At 39.6% G+C, this 22,403-nt stretch overlaps 1 protein-coding gene across 1 annotated transcript; it reads left to right on the forward strand.

Moving 5' to 3' along the window:
- The first annotated feature begins 5,706 nt into the window (after positions 1–5,706).
- On the forward strand, positions 5,707–10,333 carry LOC128353090 (zinc finger and BTB domain-containing protein 40-like). Its single transcript, XM_053313780.1, has 9 exons — positions 5,707–6,018; positions 6,291–6,477; positions 6,673–6,875; positions 7,174–7,278; positions 7,552–7,647; positions 8,480–8,590; positions 8,844–8,961; positions 9,176–9,370; positions 9,507–10,333. Exons 1-9 carry the CDS (start codon positions 5,716–5,718, stop codon positions 10,331–10,333), a joined length of 2,145 nt encoding a protein of 714 aa, XP_053169755.1. The 5' UTR covers positions 5,707–5,715.
- The last annotated feature ends 12,070 nt before the right edge of the window (positions 10,334–22,403 follow it).

A 22,403-nucleotide genomic window follows, 5' to 3' on the forward strand; every position in this document is an offset into this window, starting at 1 on the left:
TTGTCAGACTACCAGATATTATATATATAATATTCAGTTTTTAAATAATAAATACATTTACTGTAAATTACTGTAATGGATGTCTGTTATTCCAGAGCAGTCCGACCTTTTTTATGGTGTTGTTGAATGTTTCTTAAGATATAATTTAATTGTCAAAGATTTATTCTGTACACGTTAATAATGTGGTGTTTATTTGTTTCATTGCTGGCATCTGCTGTCAGATCCTCATCTTCCTCGGTCATCCATGCACCTGCTGGTTCCTCCTCTGAGGTTGATGTCTGCCTGTATGTGGCAGGTGGCTCAGGAGCGAAATGTCGACCAATATGAAAAAGTGGCTCAATTCATTGCGCTGGTGACAGAGATGGTTCCCGGGCTGATGAACTACAGGCTGAAGTCTCAGCTCATCCTGGGGCTGAGAGCTCGGGTGAGTGAATAAGGGTATATTTATATATTATATATATATTTATATATATTTGTATTTTTATCTGCAGAGAAAAAAGCAGTCCCAGTGGAGTAAAGGGCCTGCAAAATCCCACATGAAAAATCACTTTTTAAACATGTATAATGCATCCATTGTCTCATCTGTCAATACTGAACATTAGTTGTGTTACATAAGTCAAGTATAAATGTATATGTTCGTGTTTTCCAGCTCATTCTTGAATTGTTAAAGAGGATGGACATGGTTGACAGTAAAGCTATCCAGGATAATCTTAACAGTTTCCAAGAGAAGGCAACAAACCACAACCCTGAGGAGGTAGGCAATATGAATGTGTCAGTACATGAGGACACATTACACTGTCATAGATGCCTAATTAGCTTTAGATATCATAACCATATGGCAGTATAATATTTAGGTAGATTGCTTATCATAAAAGGTTTTATTTTTACTATCACGTATGCATGCAGTATCTCCTAAGTATATCCTATGTTACTTATCTCTTTTAGTGTAGTAAGGCAGGAATTTGAACAGAAAACTGGTAACTCGTGCATTTAGAAACATCTCCTGGGTGCACAGGACGAAGATGGAGCAGTGGAGATTTCAAAGTCAGCGTTTGTGGAGCTGGTTCAGACTTTGCTTAGAAATCAATCAGAAAAGGAAAGTTTTTTCAAGGTGAGTTCCACTTTTTCAAGTTTTTCAATGGTTAAAGTTATAAATATATCTGTGAAATTATTTGTTAATCCTCTGTGCTTTATATATGATCATGTTTATGCCATTCCTGCCAAAAGGAGGTCTTCCCAGTACAGTATGGAGTTCATTTTGATACAGCATTGCAGATCCTGGTGTGGGAGTTCTTCTACCGACTGGAGAACTTCCTCCCAGTACCAAATTTTTCACAGGTAGGTAGCAAGGTGACTGAAATCTATTCTGCTATTTATTTGTAGTTTTACAATAAACAGTTCCACATTGTAAATAGTTATATTGAAAGAAGAAGAATAAGCAAATAATGTGAATTTTTAAGATAAAAATATATGATAAGTGTTGTGTTTAAAATCTGCCCACTCTTCTTTTCCAGGTATTCTCCATGTTTGATCTTTCGTCCTTCGACTATGAGTTGGGGCAGTTTGTTTCTGATCCTGAAGATCTGAGGAAGATTTTGCAGAGGCAGCAGGAATGTCAAAAGCTTACTAAGGGTAGCAATCTGTTAACATTTGATATTCTTTTTCTCCAAAGGTGCTGGTATATTGATGCTTTTGCAAATCCCCAATCACCATCTAATATTTTAATTTTATTACAGCCACTAAGGTAAATGGGATGAGTGAATTTAATTGGGAATGCACACTGTACTCCTATGGTGTTTGTGAGTAATTAGTGAGATAAAACGTGTTACCAGTGCTTCCTCAGTACTATGTAAACAACTAATAATAAAGTTGAATTGCTTTGATGTCTGACATGTTACTGGCAGTACCAGACCAGTGCTTTTTTACATGTAATTCTTCCTCTAACATGAATGTTATCTGTTTTTCAGTTGAATTGACCTCCATGCCAGACACCATCCTCTCCACACTCACATGTAAACAGACTTCAGTTGCATCTGAGGATCATAGTGACGACAAAACAAAGGGAGGAGGCAAAGATAAAAAACAAGACACTGCGAAGTCACAGGAAAGAAATCAAGAAAACAGCTGCAGTATAGAAGAGATGTGTGAGGATAAGGAAGAGACTGACGACAGTTCCAGTGAAGATAATCCATATCCTCGGCCGCAGGACTGTGGACTGTCACCACTCATTTCTTCCCCATGTCCTGAAGAAGATGGTGAGGCAAGTGACAGTGGTGAGGATCTCTATCTCTTATACTGTAATGTTGTTATTGTTGGGTCTTTCTATTGGCGATTTTCATTTAATCGTTTTCACGTTCTGTGGTTCTGTGTGTCATTTAACTCTCTTCCTTCCTGTTGTCAGAAACAGCTGGTGAAACCTCTTTCCAACAACCCAGATGCTCAGAAAGCTCAATGGAAGGAGTGAAAGAACATCTGAATCCGAGTAGAAACAAGGAGGCATCAGAAGAGAGCATGATCAAGTCCTCGACAGAAGGCAGAGCTAATGTGTCCCCGCTGTTCAGAGAGGACTCCATAAGGGCCAATAAAAACACCTGCCGGGAGTGTGGAAAGACTTTTGCATCAAGTTCCAACTTGAAAAACCATCGTTACGTTCATTCTTCGGAGCGACCATTCAAGTGCACTCAGTGCAACAAGACATATAAAAGTCCTAAAGATCTGAATCAGCATTTCCTTATTCACTCTAATTCTACAGCACTGTCCTTTGCTTGCAGCCTTTGTGAGAAGAAATTTAGGTCCCACTCTTCACTTACGGTTCATCTGCGACGTCACAGTGGAGAAAGGCCATTTCCTTGCTCGCACTGCGACAAGAGGTTCCTGACAAACTCAGTCTTGAAATCCCACATGCGTATTCACACTGGTGAGCGCCCTTATGCATGTACTTTTTGTGACAAGAAATTCACACAGCTGTATCCGCGCACCGTTCACCTCAGGATGCATATGAAAGAGAAACCGTATCTGTGCAGCACCTGTGGTATGTCATTCTGTAGCTCCGGGGCCCTGCTGGTACATTCACGCACTCACACAGGGGAGCGGCCTCATCAGTGCGAATCCTGCGGAAAAAGTTTTGCCTCAGCTGCACAACTTATAGTACATCGGAGATACCACACAGGGGAAAGGCCATACCCTTGCTCACAATGTAGTAAATCCTTTCACTGTAGCTCAGGACTGAAGAAACACATGAGGACACACACGGGAGAGAAACCACACCAGTGTTTAACATGTCACAAGACATTTTCCCAAAAGTCTAACATGAAAATACACCTCAAAGTCCACAAGAACATCTAGCAAGAACTGGTGTGGTAGTTTCTAGAGACAGGTTGCTATCACATGCTCTGTATCTTAGGTAACAGATGACAAGCAGGACAAGCTGTTTTAGTGCATTTTCATATCAGTAAATTACTAACAATATAGATGTATCAATGTGTATGTGAATATGGACTTGGATTACTCTAATATTACATGTTGTAGTAAATGTAAATACACTGATTTTAGAGTTGTGTTAAAGTTAAGGAGTGATAGCTGATATTTTGTACAGTGAGAATGTACCTAAGCTTCCGTCTGTAAAATTCAGTTATGACTGTAATGAATGTGTGGACCAAAGATTTTAAACACTGCTTTATTTGAACTCCACATATATTTCATAAATATGGTAATAAACTGTTGGGTTTTCACAATGCACTGTCCCTGCTTCTTGAAAGAGAGTGGATCATTGGTTAGGAAAAAATAATTATTCAAGTCTTGTCAAAGTACTCATCACTGTTAGAAACTGCCTGACCTGATTTTAGGTTTTAATTATATTTCATCACCTGTGGGCACACAAGGGTTCTGGCAGGAAACTTGTATTGCAAGATAACAAGTCTCAGCAGATTTGAGAGATGTTATAAGTGATGGCACCGTAGAAGAATGGAGTATGTCCTTCCATTTTGTAGTGAAAAAAGTGGCTGATATGCCGATTCAAATCAAGGGGAACAAACGGAAATGAGGAAAAAAATGCTTAAGCATGAGGGCCATAAACTTGAAATAAACACTGAAATCACTGTTTTCAATCAGGAGAGACAAGTGAATGAAGCATCTTATTATACAGATGATATTGATAATTAGTCTTGTCAGAAGTCTTTGGTGCTCAGACAGAGAGAGATTGTGTAATCAAAGGACATCAGTTCTGAGCAGCAGTAAGATACATCCCCCATGGATGGTGGTGGCTGATGACTGCTGCTAAGACTGATCAGACTGATGATTTTGATGAAGTGATGCACTCATGAATCTGTGAAGGATGGGCAGTGATGGGAACGTGGTGGGGCATGCATTACAGCACCATGAAAGCACTATGGCAGAGAGGGAGAAAACATTTAAAAAGACAACCACACAACGACTGGCTGACAATGAAGGTGTGTCACTGTGCTATTGGACAGATGTGATCAACTGAAATCTGAATTGACAGTAAGGATTTTATGAACAAGCATGTGTGAGGTATGGGTGGGATGACAGATAGTTTGAAAAATAAAACTACAGATTTTAGCCTGCAAAAGATACGTCTTTTTGAACTTTTGCTGTAGCTACATATAGTTCAGAGGCCAAATCTACACTGGTTAAGCTGGATGATGTCATTCCTGGGATGTGGATACAAAAACCAAAAGCGCAGCCTTGGTGAAACTTGACAAAGGATCCAACAAGGCCTGAACTGAAAACCAAGACTACTAACTGAAACAATAAGTTGATGGGGAACAGGTGATTAGACAAGGGCAGACTGGAAGTTGATTGGCTATGGACAGGGCAGGGCTGACCAGACTGATACAGGACAGGTGTGAAGTCTGGGGGGAAAAACTGAGGGCTGCCTTGCCTGGGGAGGGGAGCAGTAACACAGAAGGGGAACAGAAAAAACTGAAAATCTAAACCTGAAAACACACTCTTGCACAACTCAAATTGAAAATATGTCAAACCAAATGACTGAACATCAAGAGTACAACACTGGAAACAGAGAACAAACACAAAAAAAGTCCAAAATCCCAGAGGCCATGACAATCAGAGTAGCAGGTTGCCAAATGGGATATCAACAGTGAGTACTAGTTACATGTAAAGACATTATGTAATTTAATTACAAAATCAATGTAACTTTAATCTGCTACAGTTACTGAGAAAAAAATATGTGATTAGGTTAGATTGCAGTTACCTATGATAATGTTGATTACAAAGGGGGTTACATCTGAAGTCAGACCTTTAAGGAGGAGGGTTTTTTCTTAATTTAATTTTGTAAAAAAAAATTTAAATGTCAAATTAGAGATAAATCTTGCTTTATAATGATCTATCTTATAAATCATGTCAATATCCATGAAAAACACCTGAACTTAGATTTTGGTGCTTAATGGGTACATTTACCCTAACAGCTAAAAACAGAAAATTAGAAAAGTAATCAAAAAGTAATTGTAATATTACTTTGAGTAATTGGAATAGTTACATTTTTAATAGGGTTACTAAAAGGTCTGAATATAATAATCTCTGCAGAATTGTGGGCACAGTGGTGGGTATATGGTGAGATCGTCATGCTCTGGTCACACTATCCCAGTTGGTGGCAGTAATGAGCCATAAAGTTATTCGCCAACCTTCACAAAAGTCAACAAGAAGAAGAAGACGACCGTGCACACTCTTCATAACAAAATGTTTGCTTCTTTTGAAGAGCGATTGTGCGAGCAAATCCGTCGATACCCGCACATATACAATTCATCATTGAGAGAGTACAAAGACAACCAGCTGTTGTTGAAGTCCTGGCGAAAAGTCGCTCAAGCTCTTGGCAGAGATGAGAATTTCTGCCGTCAGAAGTGGAAATATCTGCGAGACAGATACGTGAGGGCCAAGAGAAAGCTGAAAGGCAGGAGATGCGGTCCCTACTCACCTATCATTATTTCCAAGTTAGATTGGCTCTCTGACTTCATCAGGCATCGTCCAACGGAGTCAGAAGAGGTAATTTTTAACTATTTAATCATTAAACTGTAAAATATTAGTGGCTACAGTCAGTGCAAGGTAGCCACTACTTAGCAAGCCATGCTGTGGCTCATGGTGTGGATAGCAGCATGAGCCACAAACTATTTTATTTAATGTGGCTGCAGAGTGATCGGCATGGCATGAAATAATCCTGCATTTTTGAGTTGTTACTACGTATGCACTGCCGATATTATCAATGCTGACTAGTTATTCTTCACATAATTAAAGTGCATTGCTGTTATATGTTTCAGTTGGAAGGATCTAGTGAAACGGTGATGTTGCAGCTGGAGTCAGTCACTGCTGGTCCCTCTGCTGAACAAGTCCCTCTGTGTTCAGCTACCCGTGTTTCCCTGCCTGCTCAGGGAGAAACATTGCTGCCATCAGCATCTCTGGAAAATGCAGCATCCCCTGTACCATCTGGACGAGTGTCTGCTGGGGGTAAATATCTTACCAGAAGACAGTCACTACTAACATGTGTGTTATCTGTGTTACAAACTCCATACTACCACTTTATTCAGTATGCCAGAAAAAAAGATTATAACAATGGAATATAACCCTCCAAATTGCCATTGAGTGTGTATATCAGATAGTGCAACTGTACAAGTTCAACGTCTTTTTGGCATCTACCATCAGATCGTCATCTTGCTCTGTCATCGCTGCGCCTCTTGGTTCCCCCACTTAGGCTGATGTCAGCCTGGATGTGGCAGGTGGCTCTGGAGCGAAATGTGGAACAATATGGAAAACTGGCCGAATTCATCATATTGATGACAGAGATGGTCCCAGAGCTTATGAACTACAAGCAGAGTATTCAGCTGATCCTGGGACTAAGATCTCGGGTGAGTGAAATGAACGTGGAAATCATATCTGGATATGTATTTTTTAAATCAGTGGTGAAACCTTTGTCAAAAATGAGACATAAGCCCACACAGCTCTCTGCCTTCCCACCACTGTTTTTCCATTTTTCATGTTTCCATGTAGTTGCACTTAACACCTCTGAACCTCTTATTTCAAGGTTTGAATAATGTTCAGTGCTGAAGTCTGGTCCACAAACCACAGTTTGTTTCTGTTGTTTTCTTTAATATTAATATAGTGTGCACTCAACGTAAGTTGAGAAATAAATGTCGTGTTTTTCAGATTATCTTGGAATTTCTAAAGAAAGAGGATCCCATTGACTGTGATACTATCCAGGAACACCTCAACATTTTCCAAAAGAGCACAACAAACTGCGATGAGGAAGAGGTGTGAAATCCTTGTGTCTGACATAAGGAGATCATTAATCTCCTATGTTTATTTAACAGTGTCTAAACTAAAGCAATAGCTTTACAGCTGGTGGACAGAGATAATTTGGTCACCAAAATCCTCTTGTGAGTGTTGAATGCAATTGGCCAGCCTCCAAAAATGGCAGTGTTGTCTATTGGCATTTTATAAATGACTTATTTGCGAAGAGGAACACTTGAATGGAAAATTGATCATATATTTATGAAAATTAACCACTTCTGTGCTTCATGGCAGGATCAAGACACAGAGGTGGAGATTTCAAAGTCGGCATTTGTGGAGCTGGTTCAAATGTTACTTAATGACAAACATGAAAAGGACAAATTTTTCAAGGTGAGTTCTGCTTTAACATAATTGAGTCATTGTTCAGTCTGTGTATTAACTTATTGGTCATCTACTCCTTATGCAATGATCAGCCAAAACATTAAAAACACTCACAGGAAAAGTGAGTAACTGATAATAATTATTGATCATCTCTGCATCTGTCAAGGTGGGAGATATTAGGCAGTTTTTGAAGTTGATGTGTTTCAAGCATGAAAAATGGGCAAGCGTAAAGATCTGAGTGAATTTGTCAAGGGGCAAATTATGATGGCAGAACACCTCCAAAACAGGTTCACCAATGCACATGGGAACCTAAGACTAGCCCACCTGGTCCAGAAGACCTACTGTAGCACAAATTACTGAAAAAGTTAATGCTAGCTATGATAGACATCTGTTACAACACAGAGTGCATCACAGCTGGCTGCCTATGGGCTGGTCCCATCAGTGTGCCCATGCTGATCACTGTCCACGGCTAAAACTGTTCAGGAATGGTTTGAGGAACATGATCAGAGTTCAAGTTGCCTTGGCCTCCAAATTCCCCAGATCTCAATACGATTGAGCATCTGACGGATGTGCTCGAAACACTAGTCTGATCCATGGACACCCCACCTTGCAGTTTACAGGACTCCTGCTGCTGAGTTGTTTTGATGGCACAAGGGGGACCTACACAGTATTAAGCAGGGGGTTTTAATGTTATGGCTGATTGGTTTAAGTGTGTACACTCAGCTGGTAGCTATTTTACGGGAAAGCAAGTGGCGCACTCAGATAAAACACAATCCTTTTTTTGTTTCATTCTGTATGTATTTTCTCTAATTGTTTATGTTTTTTTGTTTTCTTGTCCAAGGAGGTGTTCCCAGCACTCTATGGAGCCCATTTTGATACAGTGCTGCAGATCCTTTTGTGGGAGTTTCTCTACCGACTAGAAGAGTTTTTCACAATACCAAGTTTTTCAAAGGTAGGCAGCAGCATGAAAAAAAGTGCCTAGCCATCAAATGCTCTTCATCTTGGTAGATAACCAGTCTTTGTACACAGGTCCTCTATTATGTACAAAGATTTGTGTTTGTGGTTGTTGGTGCACTCCATTAACTCCAGTAACCAGTACTTCCTCAAGAAATCTTTGGGGTGAAAAAGAAAGAATAAAAATCATGGAAATGTCAAGAAGAACCTTTTTTTTGGAGCATCTTTTCATTCTTTTTCTGCTTTTCCAGGTATCCTCCATATTTGACCTGTATTCCTATGACTTCCAGTTTGAGCAGTTTGTCTCTGATCACGAGGACCTGAAGAAGATTGTGCAGCATCAAAAACAGCGACAAAAGTTGACTCAAAGTAAAAGCCACATTTGACATTTTGTAAAGGACTATAGTAATGATGCACTAATCAGCCCATTTTTACTCATCTTTAAAAATGTTATGGTTAATGCTTTGACTTATACCTACTCCTGATCTAATGTGTCAGTAACTGATGAATTTAGATTGACAATTGTCCATCAGCACCACTTTTTGAGGAATTCTGCCTTTTAACATGAAGGTCTCTGTTTCAGGTGAGTTCTCCTTCATGTCGGACACCATTTTGTCCACACTTGCATCTCACCAGACATTAGTGGCATCAGAAGATAGCATTGATAGTATGATTGGTGAGAAAGGTGACAACAGCAGTGATGGAGAGACTGACAACACTTCTCAGCCCCAGGACTGCAGACTGTCCCCATGTCCTGAAGAAGGTGGTGTGACAAGTGGTGAGGATCTAGCTCTTATACTATGCTGTTATTGTTGCCTCTTTCTGTTAACCATTTTAATTATTTCATTTTCCCAATGGTGAATAAACTCCAATTGCTCTGCGTGTCATTTAACTCTCTTGTTTCCTGTTGGCAGAAACAGCTGGTGAAACCTCCTTCCAACAACCCAGATGCTCAGAAAGCTCAATGGAAGGAGTGAAAGAACATCTGGATCTAAGTAGAAACAAGGAGGCATCAGAAGAGAGCATGATCAAGTCCTCGACAGAAAGCAGAGCTGATATCTCCCCTGTGTTCAGAGAGGACTCCATAAGGTCCAATAAAAACGCCTGCCAGGAGTGTGGAAGGACTTTTACATCAAGTTCCCTCTTGAAAAGCCATCGTTACGTTCATTCTTCAGAGCGGCCATTCAAGTGCACTCAGTGCAACAAGACATATAAACGTTCTAAAGATCTGCATAGGCATGTCCTTATTCACGCCAACTTTGGATTGCCGGCTTTTGCTTGCACTCTTTGTGAGAAGAAATTTATGTCTCACTCTTCACTTGCAAAACATAAGCGACGTCACAGTGGAGAGAGGCTGTTTGCCTGCTCGCACTGCAACAAGAGGTTCTGGACAAGCTCAGACTTGAAGTCCCATATGCTCATTCACACTGGTGAGCGCCCGTACGCATGTACTATTTGTGACAAGAAATTCACACAGCCGTATGTGCTCACAGTTCACCTCAGGATGCATACGAACGAGAGGCCGTATCTGTGCAGCACCTGTGGTATGTCATTCTGTAGCTCCGGGGCCCTGCTGGTACATTCACGCAGACACACAGGGGAGCGGCGTCATCAGTGTGAATCCTGCGGAAAACGTTACTTTTTAGCTTCACATCTGGCAGCACATCGTAAATGCCATACTAGAGAGAGGCCTATCCTTGCTCACGATGTAGTAAATCCTTTCACTGTAGTTCAGAACTGAAGAAACACATGAGGACGCACACGGGAGAGAAACCTCACCAGTGTTTAACATGTCACAAGAAATTTTACCAAAAGTCTAACATGAAAATACACCTCAAAGACCGCAGGACTGTCTAGTATTCTTTTGTGGAAGCTTTTATAGACAGGTTCTTATCACTTGCTCTGTATCTTAAGTAACAGCTGTTTTTCTTCATATCAGGAAATGACTAACAGGTATGCATCAATATGTATATAAATATAGACTTGTAATACTCAAATATTACATGTTAAAGTGAATGTAAATACACTTCGTCTGTTATGAGAGCATAATATCAAAGAGCATTACGTTTTGTGTTAGCTCATACCTAAGACTTGATTTTAGAGTTATGTTTAGGTTAAGGAAAGCCTCTTTGACTGAGTGACAACTTATCTGTTGTGCAGAGTGGGTGTAAATTTTACCCATGAGGTAAAAACCGGAAAATAATTCATTGTAATAATCCTTTATCGGTGCTGAGCATCATGATGAACTTCTGTATGTAAGGTTCATTTATGGTGAGTCTGTGGCCATTGGGATAAGGGAGGTTTTGTTATGCTTATTGCTTCAGAGACCTTGGCACCGATTTACAGATTACCACCACTCTAGTACCCATTCTGTGTAACGTAAGTTTACTTTAGTTTATCTTGTGTTTAGTTATATTAAGTTAGTTTTATTTTCCATCCTACATACATTTGCATTATGTTTATCTTGTGTTTTTTATGTGAAGCACTTGGTGCATGTAATGTCTTTTGTAGCTGTATTTTTTGTATTAAAAAAGGTGCTAAACAAATAAAGTCATTATCAATGAATGCATGGACGAAAGATTTTAAACAGCCAAATATATCAGAATTACAGTAATACATTTTTCGGTTTTTACAATGCACTGTCATCTTGAAAGAGTGAATGGTTGATTCGGGGAAAAATAATGATTAAGGTTTTGTCAAAGTACTCAACCCTGTTAGAGGATGCCTCATATGAATTTTTTTCAGGCCAACCAATCACATTTCCCAGTCCTAAATCTAACAAGACAAGGCAAGGAGTTTGCATTCGTGATATATAAAATATGATCTCCGAAATTCCTCTGAAATAGAATGACAGATTAACTCTCAGTTTCATTAAAGGTAAAACTGCTGCTTATTGTTTTCATTAAGTATTTGATTTATATAAAATTTCAGAAAACAGTAAAATGATCTGGGTCTATTTGAATTGCTGGGGTGGCTGAAAAAATATGTCAGGACTTGAAGACATTCAATTTATAGTGTTTATTTTTAAACCAAGAAAGGCAGCAAATACTCTTGATCTGTTGATCCACTAATCGGTTAATCGACTAGTCATTTTAGCATTACACCTGTCTCTTCATTGGAGGCACATAGCAGTGACTGACTCATCTACCTGGCATGTAGATGCTGTTGAGTGAATTCATGACTAACTCTTGTAGCAGAAACAGCTGGTGAAGCTGCCTTCCAGCAATCCAGATGCTCAGAAAGCCCAGTGGTGCGAGTGAAGGGACATCTGGATCAAAGTTGAAACAAGGAGCCATTGAGAGAAGCCTGATCCAAATGGTGCACAAGAAGCAGAGCCAACATACTCCTACCATTCAGCAGGAACTCAAAACACCTCTTTGCAGTGAATTGAAAGGTTTTTGATAAGATGTTCAATTCTTTGGACTTCCTGAAAGGACATCACTGTTTTGACTCTTTGAAAGTGCAAACAGAAGATACCTTTCAATGTTTTTTGTGTAAAAAGAGTTTTGAAAAAAGATTTAGTTGCACAAGTACATGTGGGTTCATAAAAGAAACCAATAACACACCTGCCCTCAGTGTGGAGAGGCACTTAGTTAGCTGTCATATGTGAAGTGACACAGCAATGTTCACACTAGATGAAGCGTTTTGACAAGACACTTAAGGTCCACCCGCCCAAATGCATTGAGGGAATTAATATACTCATTCCTCACTCAGGACAAGCTGTTATTTCCATCTTCATATCATTAAAATATAAGATGTTGCATCTCAAAAAATACTGAAGTGTTGCTTCTGTCACAACAAATATGGTGTTTATATCTATACAAGGCATTTAACTTCATAACAAACTATTAAAAAATCTCCTTTCTTCTTGGTGTTTATTTTATTTTATTTTTTACATAATCTGACTCAAACATCCTTACACAACAGTTACTTAAGAAATTATTGGGAAAAATCTTAATCTTAATATGCTAATGTTAAATTTAACTACGGTGGCCGAACTGAAAACTCAAATATTGGCTTTTTTCCCCCTTTTCTGTAAAATGTCACATACATATTGAATACCTGAAAATTACTTAAAGAATTTACAGGAAATCAGTACCAAATTAGGGGACCGGTAAAATAAAGTATTAATAAATTTTGCACCCTTTGACTTTAGCCTCTACCCACTGCCTCAAATGTACAGTTTATCCTATTAACCACCAGATGGAGACACATACCTTGTGATATTCACACAGAACATGGACAATAAGTGGTAAAAGGGCTGTAAGAAATTTACTTGCTTAAACTTCCCTAATGGCATCTCTCACAGGAAACAGGACTCAATAATTCATAACAGGCACTCATAAATTTCAATGACTTTCTAATTAGGAGGAGCCCAGAGTAATTGTCTCTGAGGCGGTCTTAACAGGAGGAGGATCATGCTGACAGATTGACAGGGTCCTTGTGGCAGATTGCTGCAAATCACCTAATTATAAGTAGAAATCAAACTTTAGGCTTTTAATGGTGATTATTTTGACTTCATTGGATCATGTTACGATTGGCAGAGAGGAGACGGATAAGAGTGGATTATGTATATGACACATGTCCCATGTACTTGATTGTTTTCCATTAACTTGATTGTAAATTTTGCTGTTGTTGATGTTGATATCTGATCTATAGAATAATGAGCACTGAATTTATATGTTAAGTGGTTTTTATTAATTGCTGGCATATTACTTAACACACGCCCCTGTTTTTTTTATGCCGTTAGCCTAAACGACATGCCCAAGTTGTGAGCAGCACAGATCCCACATAGTTTGAGACTCAGAGATGTGTCTGGTATCATTGGAAAGGAAACACTCTCAGGATTCTTGTAAAAGTGTCTGTGTGATTCTGTGACTTACTGACAAAGAGTGGCAGAGGTTACAATGATGGGGTTGTTTACTCGCCCATAGGTTTGCCTTTACAATGACATGTGTACAGACATTCAGGGACCTCTCAGCAGGATATAGACACAATGAGGCCACAGCCACATGTCTTGGCTTCATGCAGTCCAAATTTGGAGTCAAAAGACCAAAAGATGAATTTTTCAGAATTATTTTTCAACAGGTATGTCCATGCGTTTTCCTCAGGTCCTTTTTGGAGACTCCAAATGGACACTTGGTTACCAAAGCTGTATAACCGCAATCAAACACCTATAACTTCACATCCCCTTTGCCTACAATCAAAATCTTGGTCTCTAATGAAAGCTGACGCCATATTATTATTATTATTATTATTATTATTATTATTATTATTATTATTATTATTATTATTATTATTATTATTACATATAACCATATTTTTTTGTTTGGCCATATCTATCTATCTATCTGTTTATTTTGGTATAAGTCATATGTTAAGTCGAAGAAGAACCAACCGTGTACCAAAATGCCGAGTGCGTAATGATATATGGTTCAACTCTTTTACGCACAGGGCGCACGCCGGTTACGCTTGGAGTTTGTTTATGGACAGCCAAACTAATAGCTTAGTGTCATACACCGTTGGAAACCTCTGACTATTGGCTAAAAGGTTATCAACTTCATTTCACCGAATATTTCCATAGGCTAGAACAGCAGTCAATCAAAGCCATGTCGTCATTGTTGTCGGTCACATGTCCTCATTGGCTTTGGAGACATGTACTGCCTAATCCTAAACACCGATTGGCTTGTGTGTGGTGTCGTCAGAAGCAGAAGAGGCTCACGGTCGTAAACATCTAGTCACGTGTACTCTGAGATGGACGTGCAGGTCAGGAAATGACGTAAACGGACCGTATATAGTTTGTTATGTGTGTTATTACGTTACGTGTTGGACTAAATACATGTTGACATATTGAGGAAAGTATTCCGGTTTTATGGAAACGGATTTCATATTTCAGCAGAATGGATATTTGGCGAGCTGTACAGAAAGTGCTGAGTCATAAGATGATCGTTGTGGATAAAGGGAAGACTTTGAAGGTATGTAGCATTATAGCTTTTCTTACTTAGCTCAGGGGCTAGCCGAGCTAATCGCTAATACTATTACGGATGTGAGCAACCATATAAGTCGTGAGTGGTATTGAATGAATCAGGACAATCTAAGCTTTCCAACGATGTACGGCATGAGTATATATGTTTAAGGGTTGGTGTAAAACATGCAGAAGAACTTGTGGCTACCTCCTAACATCCGTCCCGTTCCGTAGACGGAACAGCATGCGTTAAGTGGTTAAAAAGTGTTGTATGAATGTCAATAGCGTTGGAGTCAGGAGATGCTTAGTTTAGCATAGCATAAAGATTGAAAACAGGGAAACAGCTAGTTTGGCTCTGTATGGCAAATAGCAATGGGATGTTTTCATACTTAGGTTTTTGCACATACTAAATGCTTAATAACATGTTATTTAGTGAGTTTTAGAGGTGCTCGCTGACAGAGTCTGTTTCTGTCTAAAATTGCATTAATCATCTCTTTTTGCAGTCAAAAATGTCATTAAACGTATTATGAATGAAGAAAGATGGTCTTTAGGGAAATATCAGAAATGCTGATTTTGTTATAAGTCGGTTGCAGGGGTTTTCAGAGGTTTGTTTGATTGACAGCAGGCTAACTGTGTTACACCTTGCAGTACTGAGACAAAGTAAGCAAACTGCTGTAGCTACAAGTCATGGGCAGTATGTTGCTAACAGGGAAGAGCAATGACCAAATCAGCATTTAATGGGTCCAAAGTGAGATTTTCGGGTATTTTTACATGTTGTTTAATGAGCTGCGGCTGAGCAGTTAATTAGCTTTCTTGCCTTCTAACTGATCTAAGCAGCGCACTTTTAGCCAATGAATGTTTGCCTATTCAACAAGCTAAGGTGCAGGGCAAGATGCAGGGCAAAGTTGTTTACATAACACATATCTATGCTGTAGTAGACAACTAGGCAGTTAAATTTAACCTGGACTTAAGACATTTGTAAGTAGTATCAGTCTTCTCATCTAACTCTTGGCACTGAGGTGAATATGTGTGTTATTCCCCATAGTGTTAAATCATCCCTAAATGATGCCAGGAAGAAAATGATCTCTGATTGATAGATTTAAAGATTTTTTATTTTCACATGGACATCTTAAAAATACTGATAATGGGCTGTCAGGCACACTTGCCAGACTAAATAACTGCTAATATTGCAGAAAGGGGAATAGCATTCAAATGAAGTAAAGTAGACAGTGTAATAACAGTAATCACTTAGTGGAAATCATTTACAGCAGTAAAACAAAGGTCACTGACATCCCCATTCGGAATGTCTCATGGATATTAGCCACTATTTACTGATGGAGTATAATTTAGTGAGATAATCCTTAAGGACAGTGGCTAGTAGCTGTGGAGGGACATCCAGAGGTATTTTGTATGTATGTGAGCACATGAGCTTTGGCTTGGCAGGAGACACCAGACAGGTGGATGCTCAGCCAGCCAAAGTGCCATTACTTGCTCCGGGGGCAGCAAGTGTGTGTCTCAGAGTGTGTGTGTGCATGTGCATGCATGTAGTAATTACTTTTTCTCTCTGTGTGTGTGTGTGTGTGTGTGTGTGTGTGTGTGTGTGTGTGTGTGTGTGTGTGTGTGTGTGTGTGTGTGTGCGTGCAGACGGGGTGATTAGAGATGGGTGGCGGGCGGAGGGCTTGTCAGAAGTTATCTTCCCATCTCATCTCATCATAGGCAGTCTGGCGGATTCCCTCGATGGCTCAACAGCCCGACACCACGGTGCTGCTGTCAATCGGGCCGTCAACGCCTGCAGAAATCGATGCCAATCTCCCTCCGTTTCTATTTTTAACCAAGGCTCAGCACCCAGGCCTTTGATAAGGATGCTGCCTTCTTTTGGCTCTCCTCTTTGCCTTGGATAAGCTGCCGCCCTTCCAACCTCTTTCTCCTCCCCTGCTGATGAGAGATGATAAGAGTCAGACGAGATGGAGTTAAAAGCACAGACCTGCCTGCCACTCTGAAACACGCTTTCATGATGGAGAAAATTATGATGGTTAGCACTCTTACAAGCTGTAATAGCCATATAGCTTGTAATATTATTAGTCAGACACATTACTGCTTTTAAATTGTCACTTTTGTTACAGAATTTGGGCAAATGAATCAAAATATATAATCAATCATTCATTGCACATTATTCATTGAAAAGGTAGATACACTAGTTCACTCATTACTTCATAGCAAAAGTAATGAGTCACATTATTTAAACAATTTTTGGGCTGCCACATGAAATGTCACATCTTCTGTAAGATCACTTGTAGCAATAGAAAATGAGCCAGCAGACATTTGGGGGTATTTACTGGCCATCAACATCTAGCTTAATGGTAGCTCTGTTGACTAAGCAGCAGCACTCCAGGATCTGACATAGTAGGGAAAGCACAGGTGGTACTAATAACATTAATGATGGCCTTGTTCTATTAAAGTGTCCCAGTAAGCCATTACAGTGATCCAGCATGCCCATTACCAGCAGGACCGAAGCAGTTAAATGGAATGCAGTCACTGTTAATGCTGTCATTTACAGCTGTGCTTTTCCTACTGTAATATGTCAAAACTTTTGTTAAAAAGACCTATCTCATCCTTTGGAGGTTTCATGCATTGCACACTTCCAGTAGCAAGGCAGCTAAGAAAACACAGCATGTAAAAAAAAGACAACTTTGGAGTTAAGAGGAAAATGGTAGACACTAGTCACCATGAATAGTGTCTTCCTTCTGTTAGAATTTTACCACCTCTGCGGTTGGAGTTAGGACTTAGGTCATGGTTTAGCGTAGCAGAGATGGTTAGGGTTTGGGATAAAGCTCAGTGCAGGTTAACGTAAGGGCAAATGCAGATTGACAGGGAAACATACGACTATCTATCAACTGCATGCAAGAGAGAAACAAAATATATCCCACCATTAAACTTCTGGTAAAATAAGAAACAGATTACCCACACAACTAGGATTAATACCTGTAATTACTGAATTGAGAATTGAATTCTTGGCCCAACTGAATATGCGACAGGTATGTTGGATGAAAGTGCAACTTGAAGGAGATAAGAAAAACTCATCGCACCTTCGGTTAGACAGACCAAAACGAATAAATATAGAAATAAATATTCCAGCAGTGAGCAAGACAGTGTGCAGAAGTTTTCCCCTCATAGCTTTCACGTTGTATTCCCCTATCTGTTAGTGTGAATGTAACAGTGCCTCTTTTGTCTGAGCCCTGGTAGATGAGTGGTAGGACTGCTTTTTTATGCAGGCAAGGGAAAGTTGCACTTTATTGGGGTTTAACTGGTTTTCTTGCATACAGAGTTGTTGTGCAGCTGATTCCCAATTGATCCAGTTTGATCAATGTTTTGTAGGTCTATGCTAAAGAGGAAGGTCACTGATTAATCTGGTCTTTGTTTAATTTCACCTGTCTATGTTCATGATATGTCCAATGTAAAGGAGTCCGCTTTCGCCTCTCCCCTGTTTGAGGCACAGTACAGAGCCAGAGTCATCTTTACCTGTGCCTGTTTTTAGCAAGGATTCCTATTGAGAAAGGTAACTTTAACTGGTATGGTAATGTAGGAGGGTTATCCCCCCCCCCCCGCAAGGTATTTTAGCCAGTTGATGTAAGTGACTTTTACCATGTTTCTCTTTTGCAAATTCAGTGCCAGACTGCTGTTTTGTCTGGACCAATGTAACCATGCTGTTTGGATATGGTGTCTTTTTAGTTTTGTGGATCTAACCCCAGACTGTTGCAAGCTGTCAACTGTTTTATATCCTTGCTTTGAAGTCAGATTTTTTTATACCGTGTGTAATTGTTTTTTTGGAGTAACTTCTAAAGCTTGGTGAATATGAACCAACTGGACTGGTATCATACACTTCTGGATGTGTATTCTCCATCATGTTTGGTTTATTTATTAGTATTATAAAATAAAAGGCCTGTGTCTTAGACTTATAATTGTCTGTTTCTTTCATCTTCCATCCCTCTACTTGTAACCAACATCCTATTTTAATGATCAGTGCTAAGTTTTGAATTCAATGCAGGCCTCCAGCTCCTCTTGAAAAATAATTTACTTGTGCCAGTGCTGAGGTAGCTGAGACCTTTATTAGACCTTTATCGGTTTAGAGACATCTCTGTCCCCCATTATACACTGGGTTCGGACACATGGAGTATTCTGATGTTTTAGAGCGACAAGCAATAGGAGCAACCTTACAATAGTGGTCTCTTTGATGATGACAATGCCTCCATCCACATTCCACTGAATGGTTTGATGAGAGAGTGACAGCAGTAATTTAATAGTCAGCAATTTGTCATGGAATTTGCACCACTAAAGTACTGTATGAACTGACTCCTGCGTCACTATTTTAGTTTATAGTGTGCTCACATACTGTATTTTCCTAGACGTGTCATAGGTTTGGGTACAAGGTAGCAGGGCAGGAAGACCCAAATGAAGACAAGGAGTTTTAAAACTAAAAAAAATAGCCCAAAGAAACAAAGCAGACAGGTGCTAAACAAGCAGAAGGTCTAAACCACATGTAACAGCAGGAACAGGTAACAGGATGGCCAGTGCACAAGTATATAACAAAACAACATTGACAAACTGGAAGGGAATGGATGGCAGAGGACAGGTTTATAAACTACTTGGGCTGATGAGGTAATGAGCAGCAGGTGAAGATAATTGGGGACTGGCAACAGGTGAGTAGGTTGGTGTGGGAAGCAGGAAAGTCCATGGGGAATTTCATGTAGATGAAAAACCAAGAAAAGAGAGTGTGTGCCTGAAGGCAGGGACAGAGGCTGAATGGCCAAGGAAAACAATATAAACAGGACTGGGGAAAGAATCATGACAAAATTGAATTGTGTTTTATCAAATTAGTAGTAAACAGGTATTATTCCAGTGTAGGGGGATGGTTTCTGGAGTGGAGTTCAAACACTTGGAGGATCTACTGTACAGTAATTAAAGCTGTTATGAGACGTGTGGTTAAACAACATCCCACTAAGAGGCTTTATGAGGGGTTTCCTTCAATTTGTTTCCTATCTCTATACTGCAAAGTGATCTGTAAAGTCCCATAAATTGGTAATGAATTAGGTGCAAGCACAATACAAGCCAGGATGTACATTTTACCATGTGATTTGAGTTTCCCTTCTTATCCTATTTCTTCATTGCTACTTTCTTTTGTCTGTGTCTTTTGTAGACGGGTTCTCCTCCTCCTCTATGGACTCAGAGGTGCTTTGTCACTGCTCTGTGTATGTTACAAAAGGAACTGCTGGAAAATGAATTCCCCTCTCATGAGGTTGACTTCAGATGTTGCACATTAATAATCACTATTGCCCCGTGAGTTCTACGTCAACAGCAATCATGTGCTGACAAGAGTGAAGTTGCAGTGGGAGTTGTTAGAAAATTGTCGCCGCTTAATCGTAGCTGACACAATGGTAATGCTGAGGAGTGAGAAATGCTTAGTTAAAAAAAAGAAGGATAATTTGCTTTAAAACCCAGAATAGTTTTTTTTTAAAAGAATGTAATTGCTTTGATATTTTCCTCAGCACCTCTGTCAAGAATCATCTCACTAATTTGACCATAACTTTTTGTCATCTTTTCAAGGTGTTTAATTTTAAATAGAACAAAAAAATGACATGCACTTAATTAGTGTTAGATGTTTTAACTGTGTCTCCTGGTATCTCTGCCTTTTGTTGCAGACAGAGCAGAAATGAGTAGGCAGGGAGGCCTGCTGGCTCGACAGAACGTTATGTAACTGAGAGGTCACAGGTTTGACCCTCATGACACCCACTGTCCAACAACAGCTGTGTATTTTGGCATGGTGCCCTCCAGCAAAGTAACCCTAACTCTTCTGAAGTCATTCTGCATTAAATATAAGAGATAATCATGTTTTCAGTGTAGAAAAGGAATGAATTGATCTTAAAGCCCCAGTTATCTTCTCCATTACTGTATCTGGGAGAAAATATAGCATTTCTTTCAACGCATGTCTTTTTTGGCTCAAAGTTGCTGGCAGAACTAAATTCAAACATTTTCCCTCTAATTGGGTGTTTTTGTGGATGCCGGATTAATCAGCCGCAGGATATTTAATGTTGTTTGGGCAGCTGAGAGGTAATACAGCCAAGCCATTAACATATCATTAAAGAGTCCTAAGCACTGTAATTGCAGCCAAAATGCTGACGCTACACTCTCATTAAGTGGACTCTGAGAGTAGACGCCTTGTTGTGATGGGGTTTAGTGAGATGTTGAGAAAAATCTGTGTAACTCAGCACACTGTCGTCACAGTGGGATGTCCACAGGTCACACTGTTAGCAGAGATCGATTCCAAAAATGGCGACACCTGAATTTTCATTTTAACATGGCTGCAAAACAAGCAATATTAGGACTTTGTAGTTTTGTGATTACTAAATTATTAAGTATTTTTGCTTTTGGAGCTGTCACTTTTTGTAAATGTGGAAATTAGAAACTCTGTTAATGTAGATGGTGACACAGACTTCACTGCAACACTTGCTTTTTTCCTGAAACACAACAACCTGGTGAATCTGACGGTGAAGCTAAGCCTGCCGCACTGAGCACAACTGCTAAATCCACTGAGCTCATAAACGGAGATGTAAATGAACATGAGGAGACAAGTTAAAGGTGGATTTAAAGCTTTTTTAAAGCTTATTACTCAAAGGGATTATGCAAAGGAATGTTCATTTTAATATGAGGATGGATTTGATTTTTTTCAGTATTTTTTAATACAAGCTAAACTTCACAACAAAAACTCATAATTTGCCCTTGTGCATAAAAGTTTGGTTTTACAGAAATCATTTGTGGAATTTGAAAAACCTGCACATTAATGTTGACTCATCCTCTGTATCTACATATACTTTGCAGGACTCATCTGTGTCAATATTTGACAGACTTTCTGGTTTAATTACAGATTCCCTTTTGTGCACTCGCCCAAATTTCAGGGATTATCCAATTACCATTTGCGCGCCAACAAACAAGGGGGCCTCTTTGCCCTTCACTAATTGGAATGAGGAGTGGTGCCAGTGCTCAAAGGAGAGGCCTATCACTGAGAATTATTGAATAGAGGAGTAAAAAAAAAAAGGATGTGTGGTCTGCCTTGGGCTGCTTGTGGATTTCCTCTGATTTCATCAGATAAAAGATGGCTGAGGCGATTCCCCCAGACAACAGCCAGCTGGTGTGTGTAGGCGAGCTTCGCTGCCCAAATCTCCGAGAAAAGAAAGTGAAAGAATCACGCTGTGCCTCTGCAATTCATCCTCGGCATCCGAGTTACCCCTAAACAATCCTTCAGCTCGCCTGCTGTTAGGCAGCTTTGTAGAAAAACACGGTGTTATGGGTAATGACATATTTATTTTTTAATGAATCAGTATGTAGTTGTGTTATATGTGTGGCAATTTCATGGCTTACAGCAGATTTAAGATGCATTCAACATGAGAAGTTATGACACTGAAGGGCAGTTTCATTTGCACTGATTGGGTTCTTATAGGTAATTTAGTATCCATTGTCTATTATTGACTTCCTTGAAGCTCATTTGCAGTAAAAATTGACTGCTTGTATGATTAAACCACATTTTTACCACTGTATTCCTGCTACTCACTCACTGTGTGTAGTGCTTCTTATTTAGCTTCACATCAAATCCAGTGAGGGTTTGGAGTTAAACAGCCCGACTTACAAGAAAAGACATTTTGTAAAGCTGATTGTGTGTGTGTGTGTGTGTGTGTGTGTGTGTGTGTGTGTGTGTGTGTGTGTGTGTGTGTGTGTGTGTTTGGGTATACATTTGGGGTGTGTCAGTGTGTGGCATTTGAGAAACAAAAAAAAGGAGCTTGATAGACAAATGAAA

Source organism: Scomber japonicus, chromosome 23 (assembly GCF_027409825.1).
Source record: "Scomber japonicus isolate fScoJap1 chromosome 23, fScoJap1.pri, whole genome shotgun sequence".
Lineage (NCBI taxonomy): Eukaryota > Metazoa > Chordata > Actinopteri > Scombriformes > Scombridae > Scomber > Scomber japonicus.